Source organism: Plasmodium relictum (genome assembly GCF_900005765.1).
Source record: "Plasmodium relictum strain SGS1 genome assembly, chromosome: 11".
In the NCBI taxonomy this organism is placed as follows: domain Eukaryota; phylum Apicomplexa; class Aconoidasida; order Haemosporida; family Plasmodiidae; genus Plasmodium; species Plasmodium relictum.
Genome location: NC_041689.1, coordinates 188,588 through 201,375, shown reverse-complemented (window position 1 = coordinate 201,375; position 12,788 = coordinate 188,588). Strand labels below are relative to the sequence as shown.

Genomic DNA, 12,788 nt, shown 5'->3' with positions numbered 1-12,788 from the left:
AAAAAAAAAGAAACCATATATTTATAGGATTTAAATAAAATAAAACATATCTTAAGGAAAGCTATTTAAATGAAAATTATAAGAACATAGGATTAAAACAAATAAAGAACTACAAAATTTAATGTAAATAAAATTTAATTTTTTCAAATGTATTTTTTTTTTGAATATATATTATGTCCACCCAACTATATTTTCTTCGATAATACTCATGAGCAAGTCTATACCAATTTTAGAATCATTTAAACAGCTGATATATCTTAATTCTCCTTTACAATGTTTTTGAAATAATTCTTGATAACTTATTTTAATTTCCTCTAATGTTTCTAGACAATCAGAAGAAAAAGATGGGCATATAACATCTATTTTATCACATCCCTCAAGAGCTAGCTTTATTATAATATCTTCTATGTAGGGTTGTATCCATTCCTGTCCTTCAATTCTTGATTGAAAAGCCAAAACATAATCATCTTTTTTTAAATTTAATCTTTGAACCAATTTGTTAGTACTTTCAATACAAAAAAAAGGATACAAATCCCCATTCATCACAGTTTTAGTAGGTAAACCGTGATATGAAATTATTAATTTTTTTCCTTTTCCATTTTCTCTCCAGAATTTTTCAATATTTTCTTTAATAGAATCTATATATTTCTCATGAAAACAATAACCTGATAAAAATCTTAATTCTGGAACATTTATCCAATTTCTTAAACTATCACATACACTATCCAAAGTAGATGCAACTGTGCATTCTGCTGAGTGAGGATATAATGGGAATACTAAAAGTTTATTTATGTTTTCTTTTTTTAAATCATCTAATCCTTTCTTTATTGATCTTTCACCATACCTCATTGCATAAGTAATTGTAATTTTGCTATTATATCTGTAATGATATATATAAATATATAATTAAAAATAATATTTTATAATTATTTTTTTTTTATCATAAAATAGCATTAAACTTATTAACAATAAGTTGTAAATTTTTTTTTTTTTTTTAATTACTTTGCAAATAAAAATTTTTTTAAAGCCAAATATTGATTATATGTATTAACAATTAATGGTGATCCTTCTTTTGTCCATATTTTCTTATATTTTGATGCAGAATTTCCTGAAGTATATTTTTTACATTTTATTTCTATTTAATTAATATGCTATATATATATGTGTTATATTACAATATATCACATTTAAAGTTAGTATTTTAATGAACTATTTTTATTATATACAAAACATTACATTGTAATTGTATTTTCATATTTATAAAATATATCTTTTTAAAAAAATAAAATTTTTTTTTTTTTTTTTTATGTATATTTTTTTATGTATTTACCACTTCTAAACGGTAATATAAAACCGTATAAAATAGGTAGCCAAAAAAATCTATTCAATTTAACAACTCTTGCATCTCCTAGAAATTCTAAAAAAAAAATAATTAAAATATAAATAAATGAAAAGTATACAAACAAAAATAGATTCAATACAAAAAAAATTTTTTTTTTTTTCATCTTTCCTTATATTTGTTAATATGTTTTAATTTTTTTACGCGATAAATATTTATATAGTCCCCAATAAGTTGGTTTATCAGGACTACCTAAATTTGTTATAAGTATTCCTATTTTATTTTTATCTAAATTTTTTATTTTATCTTTTGACAATTTTAAGTTGTTGTAATTTAAAAATTCATTTATATCCATGTTAGTATGAAGCTAGTTTTATTAAAAATTCATAAACAAATTTTTATTATTAATTGTAGATATATATGTAGAATAGAGAATTATTAAAAGAAAAAGAAAAAGAAAAAAAAAAAAATTCAATTTTAAAAATAAGTATATATTTATAAACCTCAATAGCAAAAAATAAAGGATAAAAAAATAAATTACAGAGTTGTTAGAATAAACTAATTACACAAATGAAAAAGGTATATATTTAATTAAAAATAATATACGAATTAAAAAAATGATAACTAATATAAATATTTATATATATACATTTAGCTTATTTGAATTTAATTATTAACAACAATATTAATAGATTATAAAAATATATGTGCAACTTCATTTATTTTTAAAATTTCATATTCTTAAAAAAAAAAAAAAGAAATGAAGAAAATATTTTTAAAAGTAAAAAAAATGCACGTAAGTTTTAATAAAAAATGATATAAAATAATAAAAATTATTATTAGAAAAAAAAAAAAGAAAAATTAAATGAAAAAAAAAAAAATTTATAAAAATGTTTCATTTTATTTTAAATACATAATAAAAGGTTAAATATCAATAATAAAACATGTGAAATGAAGATTAATTTTTCTTTTAATAAAAAAAATAAAAATGAAAATAAAAATGAAGATAAAAAAGTAGTGGATATTTTTTCGTTGTCTGATGATGAAGAAACTTTTGACTTTGAAAATAATCAGAACAAAAAAATTGAAGAAGAAAAAAAAAAAGAAATTGAAAGAGAAATAAAAGAATATATTTATGAACATGAAAATCCTATAAAAGAAAAATGTAACAAGAAGGAACCTGAAAAGAATCAAAAAGAAGGCAAAAAGAAAATACTTTATCTAGGATATAAAGGCGAAGAGTTAACAAAGTTAAACAACGAAAAAATAAATACAAGAGAAAATAGAATATGCCCTCAAAAATATAAAAAAGAAGGAGAACGAAATAAAAGGGATGAAGATCAAAAATGTGACAAATATTATAAGGAAGAATATAAAGGCAAATGCGAGAAGAGTAAAAATAAAAAACATGGGGAAAATTATGAAACTAAAAATATGCTCAATAAAGAAGAAAGAGAAAAAGATATTAGTATAGATGAAATATTTATGAAAAAAGATAACAATCAAACAAATAAATCCAAATATATGAATGCTTTAATTAATAGTACAAAAAGGAGAGCATTAGAAAAAGAAATATTAATTCAGAAAAAATTAAAAATTGATACTAAAAAGGAGGAAAAAGTATTTATAACTAACGCATATAGAAAAAAAATGATGGATAGAGAATTAATCAAAAAAGACATAGAAGAACAAAAAGAAAATATAAGAGATACTCAGCCTAATTATAATTTAAACTTATTTTTAAAAAATATGAATATTCCATCAAGTTATAATAGAAATAACAGAAAATCTTACTATGACACTTCCAATATAAGTGATTATGAAAAGTTTTAAATTTTACATAAACCCAAATGCATATTTTTAAAAAAAAAAAAAATTAGAAACAAAGAAATTTTTAATATATTTTTTTTATTAAATAAGAAAAGTAAAATTGTAAACAAAAAAAATAAAGTTCATAAAAATGAAATTTCTAGGAATTTAACTGTATACCAAATTTAAAAAAATAAAAAAAAATTTAAATATAAAAAATTATGAAAAATAGTTTAAAAAAAAGAAAAAAAAATAATAAAATTTAAAAAAAAGAAAAATTATCATATTATATTTTTATATATTTTATTATAAATGCTTAATTTTTATTTTCTTTATATAATATTTTTACAAGGATATAATTTTTCCAAGGGCCAATTCTATATCCTAATGGCTGAATCCTAACAACATCACCAACTTTTGCTTCACTTTTTTCGTCATGTGCCCAAATTTTTTTTGTATATCGAAAAGTTTTTTTATATCGAACTACATACATATATCTAATAAGACAAAATAACAACAAAAAAAAAAAAAAAAAATTAAAAAAATTTGTTCATTTAAAATTCATTATAAGTGGATATATATAATTTATATAATTTTGATATGTATATAATTTATATTCAATATATTTGTTTCTATTTTTTGTATATTTTTTTTTTTTTCCTCGTTTTAAAATTCTATTAACCTATCACAAGCTACTCTTATACTTTTAGGGTGTTTGTCGTTAATAACATAGCCAATCATTTCATTATTAGCTAAGTTATTTTTAATGACTTTAAAAAAAAAAAATAAATAATAAGTAAATAATAAAAAAATAATAAAATAGGCATACAACATAAATGTTTTTAATACTTTCTTATCTTCTAAATATTTAATTACAGTATATATACATATATATATATATATATTTAATAAATTACAAGTTCTTAGATATCCTGCTGTAGCTCTTTGCCAGGCTTTGTAATGCCAATAAGAATGTATTATATTTAACTTTATCATTTTTAATTTTTACATTTTTTAATAAAAATATATTCCTTTAGCATATAGCACAATAAAAAAAAAAAAATTATGATAATAACACAATTTTTAAAAAGAGTCTACAACTATAAATAATGATATATACATATCTATTTTAAAATATTATTGTTTTAACTTAAAAATAATTAAATATATAATAAACTACAAAAGCTATAATATATATATGTATTTATAAAATAATTCAGATACACATGAGCAAAAAGAATTTTATGTATAAATATTATTATTATTATAATTTCTAAATTTTTTATTATGTATTAGCGTTAAAATAAAAAAGGAAAATATCTTAGAAAAAAGTATTGAAATATATTCAAATGCAGGTAAATAATTTTAAGTTTTTAAATTTCTAAAACATACATTACGAATAAGATCTTATAGAATTTTGATAAATATAAATATATATATGATATATATGCGTAAATTCTTGAAAAGTATGAAATAAACTCTTGTATTATAATATCTTCAATTTTAAATAATAAATATTTTATGAAATTTCAATTTAATAGAAATTATTTTTATTTAATTAATGAAAAAATAAAAAAGAAAATTTTTTTTTTTTTTTTTTAATTTAGGCAAAAGCATTCAACAACAAAATTATAAATTAAAAAAAAAAAAAATTGTTCTACAGTTTTTTATATTTTTTTTTTTTGAGTTAAAACATTTATAAAAGCTATTATTTTAAAAATAAAAAAAAAATTAATAATTATATAACTATAAATATATTAAAACACTAGTAAAATTTTTGTTAAAAAAGAATATAAGAAAAAAAGCGGCAGTATATAATTATATTTCTGTTATTTTTTTTTAATTTTTATATAAAAGTATTCAAAAAGTATACTCTATTTTTAATATATTTTATATATATATGTATATATATATTTGATTTTTTATTTTTATTTTTCTTATTTATATAATTTATACTTTTATTTGGATTTTAGTTTTTTTTTTTTTTACTAATCTTTTATTAACCTTTAATATTTGTTACAAAATGTTTTATCCTGGTATGCTTCGAGAAAGACCTAAAGATTTACTTTCAGATAAATGGAAGATTATTTTAAGAGTATCAGGGTTTCTTGCTTCTTGTTATTTAATATGCTATCACGGAGATTTATTTGACATACCTGAACATAATAAATTATCTTAATATTTTTTAATTTGCAGAAAAAAATACAAAGAAATAGTAAATAAAAGTGATTAAAAATTTAAAAGAATAATTAAAAAATGTATATGAGAAGATTCACAAGAAAATTAAAGATATAAATAGGATATATGAAGATAATTTTCATTTCTTTTAAAGATAAAATAAAATGTACAAAAAAAGAAAAATATTAGGATTATATTATTTATCTTTTTTTTTTTTTTTTATCAAATTTAGAGAAAAAAAAATTTATTTATATAGACACTTTCACATTAATTAATAATGGAAATTTGGTTTTCTTTTTTAATTTTAAGTTTTCAATAGTTATTTAATATTTTGAAATACAAAAAATTATCTTTTTTTTTATTTAAAGAATTTTAAAGTTATATTTTTGTAAAAAGAAAAGGTAGAAAAACTAATAAAAACTCATAAATAAAGAAAAAAAAAAAAGAAATATTATATTTCTACAAATAGGAAAAGTAAATATTTTTAAAAAAATACTATGAAATATTAAACAGCATTAAAATATATATATATATATATATATATATATATATATATATATACATAAACTATTAAAAAAATAAACAAATAAATATGTTACGTAAAAATAATAGATTCTTATATAATGTAATTTAAAAAAATAATGCATTAATTTTTTATTTACATAAAAATTTATTAAAACTTAAAACAAAAAATTTACGAAAATTTATATTTCTGAACACACTGAAAAAAGTATTTATATATTTCGTCATAACTAGGTTTTAACAAAATTTCTTCATTTAAATAATTATAAATATGCTTAGAAAGATCTTTATATATGTTTTTGGATTTTGAACATTTTAATTTTTCAATTATAGCTATAACATCGAAATGTAAAACTTTGGATAATCTTGAAAAGTATTTATGCTTATAAAAATGTTGTAATTTTTTAATTTTTTCAAATATAACATTAAAAGAAAAATAAATATGCATAATACGTGGGCTACTAAATAATTTTAATAAATTTATATACTTTACATAAAATCCGAATAGGAATATATTTTCCTGAGAAAATATTTCTTTATCATCACATAATAGTAAAGAACGAATAACAAATTTATAAAAATTTAGGCTAAAGGAAAAAATAAAATTATTTATCAATTTCTTCTTTAAAACCCTCCTATTATTTTGTAAATTGTTACTAACTTTTTTAAAAAAAGTAATATATTTGTCCTTAAAAAAAAAATAATTACATATACAAAAAAGACTTCTTGGTAATTTAAACGTTTTATTTATTATGTTTAGTTGTTTTAACAAATCATAATCTTTTTTTATAGCATCAAAAATTGTATTTATATTTGATCTATAATCAAATAATTTAACGCAATCATCGCAAAATATATGCGTTTTTCGAATAATTGAAAATTCATTATCAATTTTTTCGCAATATAATTCACTATTACATTTTCTTCTTTTTGTAATATGCTTGTAGTCTTCATTGTTATTAATACTATTAAAATTATTTTCATAATTATCATTAAAGTTATTATAATTATCACTATTAATTTCATTAAAATATTTCAGTAACTTCTTGTTAGATACACATAAATCAAAATTTTCTGAAAAAATACATGTGGAATTTTCGTCAACTTTAACATTACAAAAGCAACAAATTGCATTTAAAGAAAATTCAAAATAAATAGAAATCCAAGGAACATCAAAAAAAGAATAGTATTTTCCTTTAAATTTAAACATTTGAAAAACATCAAAATGCAATTTATTATTTCTATTAACAGGCATGTTTTTTTTAATATTAAAAAAAGTATCTAGTTCTTTTTCTATATCTATTATCTCATTACTTAAATGTATATATAACCAGTATTTATAAAAATCTTCATATTCATCTTTTTCATAGTAAAAATTCAAATCTTTTGTTATTTCCTGAACAGCCGTATAATTTTTTTTGTTAATTTCATAAAAATTACTTCGTTCCTTAATATTCCCATTAAAATAAAATAAGATATTTTCATTATTTTTAGGAGTATTTACATCATCTACATAATTTTTCATAATATCTACATCTTTCTTATTTAGAATGTTTTCTCCATAATCTTTGTCATATAAATATTCATCATTTTCATCATCATATGTAATTATATTTGTTTCTTCCACGTCATTAATGCTATAATTAGTACTTTCATGTGCTTCTATATTATTACCATCATATATATGATTACTATCATTCATATTATTACTGTCATATATATTACTTATATTATTACTATCATTTTCGTTTTTAAATTCGCATATATCTTTTCCTACATTTTGTATATATAACAAAGATAAACATTCTCTCATAAAATAAAAATTCGTTTTTACATTAATTCTCAAAGATATAATTAAATTTTGAATTTCTACAATAGTTAAAAATTCAGTTATTTTAAGTATAATGATTTCATTATGAAGTAAATCCTTTAGATTCATTTCTATAGAATATTATAAAAATTCTATATACTATTAAACATTAATATAATTAATTTATTTGAGGAAATGAGCTAAAAATAATAGATATCTCATTTCTTCTTTATTCTTACAATTTTATTTCATTTTTTTTTTTATATCACTAATAACTTAAAAATTTATATTTTTTACTTGTTTATTCTTAATTATTTAAAGTATTTATTGAAATTTTCTTTTTATTATAAATTATTCTTTCCTTTATTTTTATTTTATTATTTCTTTCTTCATTCCATATTTTTTATTTATTATTTTTATTTAATATTTTATTTTATTTTTTTTTTTTTGTTTAATTTTTATATTTTTTTTTATATTTATTTTATTTTATTTTTTTTTTTTTTTTAATATATGCAAATACATATAATTCAAAAGTTAAAATTCAACAAAACTTATCTATATTAACGATATTTAAAATAAAATAGGTATTTTTTTTTCTTTTTTCTTTAAATTATATTAAAACTTTTTATTTGTTTTAATATGAATTTTTTTTTTAATTTTAAGATAATATTCCTAAAACTTATACAAAATTTTTATATATAGAACTAAATATATGAAAAAAAATTTTGAAAAGTATTTTTTTTTTTTTTACTATTCATTTGCTATAAAAGAATATAAAAAGCTATTTTATATAAATGTGAATATTAGAACAAATTATATAGAATATTTTATAAAAGTTATTTTATAAAATTAAATGCTTCTAGTGAAAATGTATATTATCAACATTAATAAATACATTTGCGAAAAAAAAAAAGATAAATTAAAATAATTTAATTGAACAAAGAATAAAAATACAACTTATATTATTTTTCATAAGAAGAAATTAACAACTATAAGTTAAGGACTAATTTTTATAATAATTATTAATAACTCAAAGAAGTAAAATGTTTTAAAATTATAATAATATAAAGAATAATTTAAAACGGTTATAAGAGATGTTTTACAAAAAAAAAAAAAAAAAAAATTAATTGAAGCTAGTTTATAAAATAACTTAAAAAATATATATTAAAAACATAATTTTAGATTATTAAAAAAATATTTGAGTAGTTAATTACAAAATACATTAAAAAAAAATTTTAATTTTTAAAATAGCATTAAAACAAATGATTTAAATATATATATAATATTATAAAGAATATTCCAATTAAAAGTAAGTCATTGTTTATTTTGTTTTGTTAACTGTTATAAAAAAGGTAAATTTTTAAATATTTTTTTTTTAAGTTCAAGATAACCTCCTTTAATATTGTAGGCAAAAATTTGCTTATCTTTCATATAATCAGTATTTTCACTGAATCTTATTAAATTATGTTCGTAATTATTGTTGATTTTTTTGTTTTCAATTGCAAAAATATCATTAAAATGTTTTGTTATTTTTAAAGAATCAATACCTTTTCTACAAATAACAATAATGACTATATTTCCTTTTAAAGACGATATTTTTAATTTTTCAAAAATAGTATTAATTAATTTATTTTTATTACTAGCATTATCATTAATTAATTCGATAATATCATAAAAGCTCCATCTTATAGAATTTTTTATTCCATATACATTTGCATTGTTGTATTTTCTCACATCTAAAATGCATAAGTGATCAATAGGAAATTTAAAAAAATTAAAATTGTTGTTTAAAATATCTAGGAAATCAAAAGCTTCTATATCATACTTATAAGAAGTTACATACCCACATTTCTTAATACTACTGCTATAATCATTATTTATAATAAAATTATATAATTCTTTAAAATTTTTATTAGAACAAATACAATTTTTATTTTTATGATTAATATTTAATGTTTCAAATGGAACTGTACTTGAAAAACTATTATATGTAAGAAATTTTTTTAGTATTTCGTTATTTAAATTTGCCGCTAACTTAACAGCTTCATTTGCCTGTAGTAGACCAATAACTCCAGTAACAGTAGATAAAATTCCATTTTCATCGCAATCATTATTTTCTTTGTGATTATTAAAATTTTTTAAGCATCTATAACAATTAGAAGAATTTTCACTTAAATTGAAAACATTTACTTGCCCATATAAGCCTAAAGCACTCCCAAAAATTAATTTCTTTTTATACAAAATGCATAAATCATTAATCAAAAATCTACTATTTATATTATCAGTGCAATCTATAACAATATCATAGTCTTTAATAATATTTAAACCATTTGTTTTATCTAAATAAAAAGGATAACAAATAATATTAACATCCTTATCAATATCTTGTATTGTTAATTTAGCAGAAATAGTTTTATTTAAACCAATATGTTTTTCTTTATGTATTATTTGCCTATGTAAGTTTGATTTTTCTACTTTATCTCCATCTACTAGTCCAATTTCCTTAAAAGTAAATTTACTTAAATATAAACAAACTGGAGAGCCTAACCCTCCTATACCAATAATTAATACTTTAGTTTGAAATATCTTATTAAATGAATGAAATGGGATATCAGATACGTTTATATGTTTTCCATGTTTTTCAATAGTTTCTTTATCTAAATTTTTATAGAATAAGCTTTTCTCCATTTTTTTTATATTTTTGTTATATGAAAAATTGTAAAGATAACAATATTTCTTTAATATATTATATGGATTTCTCACTTTAACTTTTATTCTTTTCTTTGTACATCCTATTATCTTTTTCACATAATAACCAAGAAGGAAAAATAAGCCATACTTAATATAATCGACATTAATAAGGAGGTATTCTTTAAAAAAGGGGATATACAACATCTTTTATATAAGAAATTTTTGATTTATACCAATAAAAAAAAAAGATAAAAACGAAAAAAACAAACAAATAAATATATAAAAAAAAAATAAAAATCATTAAAAAAAAAAACAGTATAATATGTTTTATTTAATTTTTTTTTTTTTTTTATGATAATAAGAACATAAAGAAAAAAAAAAAAAAATCATACTACAAACTAATATGTTTTAAAACTTACTACTTTAAAACAGAGAACAAAATAATAATAAAATTTATTAAAAATTAAAAATTATGAAATGATATCAAATTTTGTTATTAATAAAAAAAAAAAAAATTAAAATCCTAAACAAGAGGATATATGAAAAAAAATATAAAAATTTTAGAAAGACCTACTTAATAACATATAATTAAACAATTTTTTTATTTTTTTTTTATTTTTATTTTTTATATTTTTTAACTATATTTAATTCGTTTACTAAAAAAAAAAAAAAAATTAAAAGGATAAATAATATAACATTTTTAAAATAAAAAAATATGTATATATTTGTTGATAAATTCTGTAATATAAGTAAATAAATACTAAATTATTATATATGTATATGCATACCTAAATATATATGAATTTTAATTTTAACAAAAAGAAAATGAAAAATGAAAATATTTAAGTATAAAAATAGATTACTCTTATTTAGATGTTTTTCCTCTATTAATAAACAAAAGGTAAAATTTAAAAAAAAATAAAAAATAAAGAAATTTATTATTTGATAAATAATTAAACTAAATATAGTCTCTAAAAATAATACTTTAATATATGAATATATAATACTTTAAGTAATTATATAAAAACTATATATATATATATATATATATATATATATATATATATATATATCAGTTAATAATATATATTTAATTATTCGATACTTTTATTTAAATATTATTTATAATTTTTTTTTTTTTCTAAGGAGGGAATATTAAAAACTACTTTATACGATGTTCATAAAAAGAATAATGCTATCTTTAAGATTCATCATGGTTATTATATCCCAGATGAATATAAAAATGATACATTAATAACAACTCACTTACATACAAGATCAAATTGTTCATTATTTGATTTCACATATAGACCAATTTTAAAAATAAGTGGGGAAGATAAAATGCATTTTTTAGAAAAATATGTAGGTAGTGACATTAAGGGTTTATGGGAGAATGAATGTAGAATAAGTTTATTATTAAATGAAAAAGGAGGAATAATAGATGATATAATAATTATATTAAGAGAAAATTATTTATTAATATACTTAAATATACAATGTAAAAATAAAGTTTATAAATATTTAAATGATCAACTTTTAGAAAATAATAAATTAGATGTAAAAATTGAAGAATATAAATCGCATAGCTCTATATGTATTCAAGGAAGTAAATCAACCAATGTATTAAATGAATTGTCAAAAGATCTGAATTTAGAAAATTTTAGTTTTATGTCTAGTAATTTAGTTAAATTAAATAATATAAATAACTGCTTATTAAACAGATATACATGTACAGGTGAAGATGGTTTTGATATATTAGTACCAACTAAATATGTTAAGGAATTGTATGAATCTATTCTAAATAATGATTTAGTAAAACCAGGAGGATTAGCAGTTCAAAATACCTTACGATTAGAAAGTGGCTTTTGTACATATGGAAAAGACATTAATGAAAATTTTACTCCCATTGAATCTAATTACAAATGGGTACTAGGGAAGAGAAGATTAAAAGAACTAAATTTCAATGGAGCTAATATCATTAATGATCAAATAAAAAATGGTACAAAAATTAAAAGAGTTGGTTTAATTATTAATTCTAATATCGTTCCTAAAGAAAATTCAAAAGTTTATTCTCATGATGGATCGGATGAAGAAATTGGATTTATTACTAGTAGTGTTTTTTCTCCATTACTACAAAAACCAATAGCAATGGGATATGTAAAAAGTGAAGAATCAAATATTAATAATAGTATAAAAGTGAATGTTTTAAATAAATTAGAAAGTGCTCAAATTACCAAAATGCCATTTGTTCCATTATCAATATATAAAATATGAATATTTTTTTATATATATTTTATCTTTAAAGAAATTTAAGCAATATAAAATTTTTATTTTATAAAATTGAAATTAATATTTTTTTTTAAAATAATTTACAAATAATATATAAAACAATAATTTGTATTATCTTTTTGCTTTATTCTATTATCTTCCATTTATATT

General features: G+C 17.5%; 7 protein-coding genes across 7 annotated transcripts; 3 read left to right on the top strand and 4 right to left on the bottom strand.

Moving 5' to 3' along the window:
* Positions 1–171: 171 nt before the first annotated feature.
* Positions 172–1,694, bottom strand: FC (ferrochelatase, putative; the record flags this gene model as incomplete). Its single annotated transcript, XM_028677309.1, has 4 exons — positions 172–880; positions 1,003–1,108; positions 1,331–1,417; positions 1,544–1,694. The coding sequence occupies 4 exons, from the start codon at positions 1,692–1,694 to the stop codon at positions 172–174; spliced, it is 1,053 nt and encodes a 350-aa protein (XP_028533712.1).
* Positions 1,695–2,290: 596 nt separating this feature from the next.
* PRELSG_1105500 (conserved Plasmodium protein, unknown function) lies at positions 2,291–3,172 on the top strand (the record flags this gene model as incomplete). Its single annotated transcript, XM_028677308.1, has 1 exon — positions 2,291–3,172. One exon carries the CDS (start codon positions 2,291–2,293, stop codon positions 3,170–3,172), a length of 882 nt encoding a protein of 293 aa, XP_028533711.1.
* Positions 3,173–3,464: 292 nt separating this feature from the next.
* Positions 3,465–4,144, bottom strand: PRELSG_1105400 (mitochondrial ribosomal protein S17 precursor, putative; the record flags this gene model as incomplete). Its single annotated transcript, XM_028677307.1, has 3 exons — positions 3,465–3,645; positions 3,831–3,918; positions 4,066–4,144. 3 exons carry the CDS (start codon positions 4,142–4,144, stop codon positions 3,465–3,467), a joined length of 348 nt encoding a protein of 115 aa, XP_028533710.1.
* Positions 4,145–5,171: 1,027 nt separating this feature from the next.
* PRELSG_1105300 (conserved Plasmodium protein, unknown function) lies at positions 5,172–5,327 on the top strand (the record flags this gene model as incomplete). The annotated part of the gene is made up of 1 exon (XM_028677306.1): positions 5,172–5,327. The coding sequence occupies one exon, from the start codon at positions 5,172–5,174 to the stop codon at positions 5,325–5,327; it is 156 nt and encodes a 51-aa protein (XP_028533709.1).
* Positions 5,328–6,020: 693 nt separating this feature from the next.
* On the bottom strand, positions 6,021–7,787 carry PRELSG_1105200 (conserved Plasmodium protein, unknown function; the record flags this gene model as incomplete). Its single annotated transcript, XM_028677305.1, has 1 exon — positions 6,021–7,787. The coding sequence occupies one exon, from the start codon at positions 7,785–7,787 to the stop codon at positions 6,021–6,023; it is 1,767 nt and encodes a 588-aa protein (XP_028533708.1).
* Positions 7,788–8,999: 1,212 nt separating this feature from the next.
* On the bottom strand, positions 9,000–10,553 carry Uba2 (ubiquitin-activating enzyme, putative; the record flags this gene model as incomplete). The annotated part of the gene is made up of 1 exon (XM_028677304.1): positions 9,000–10,553. One exon carries the CDS (start codon positions 10,551–10,553, stop codon positions 9,000–9,002), a length of 1,554 nt encoding a protein of 517 aa, XP_028533707.1.
* A 628-nt stretch (positions 10,554–11,181) lies between these two features.
* On the top strand, positions 11,182–12,623 carry GCVT (aminomethyltransferase, mitochondrial, putative; the record flags this gene model as incomplete). The annotated part of the gene is made up of 2 exons (XM_028677303.1): positions 11,182–11,250; positions 11,496–12,623. 2 exons carry the CDS (start codon positions 11,182–11,184, stop codon positions 12,621–12,623), a joined length of 1,197 nt encoding a protein of 398 aa, XP_028533706.1.
* Positions 12,624–12,788: the final 165 nt, after the last annotated feature.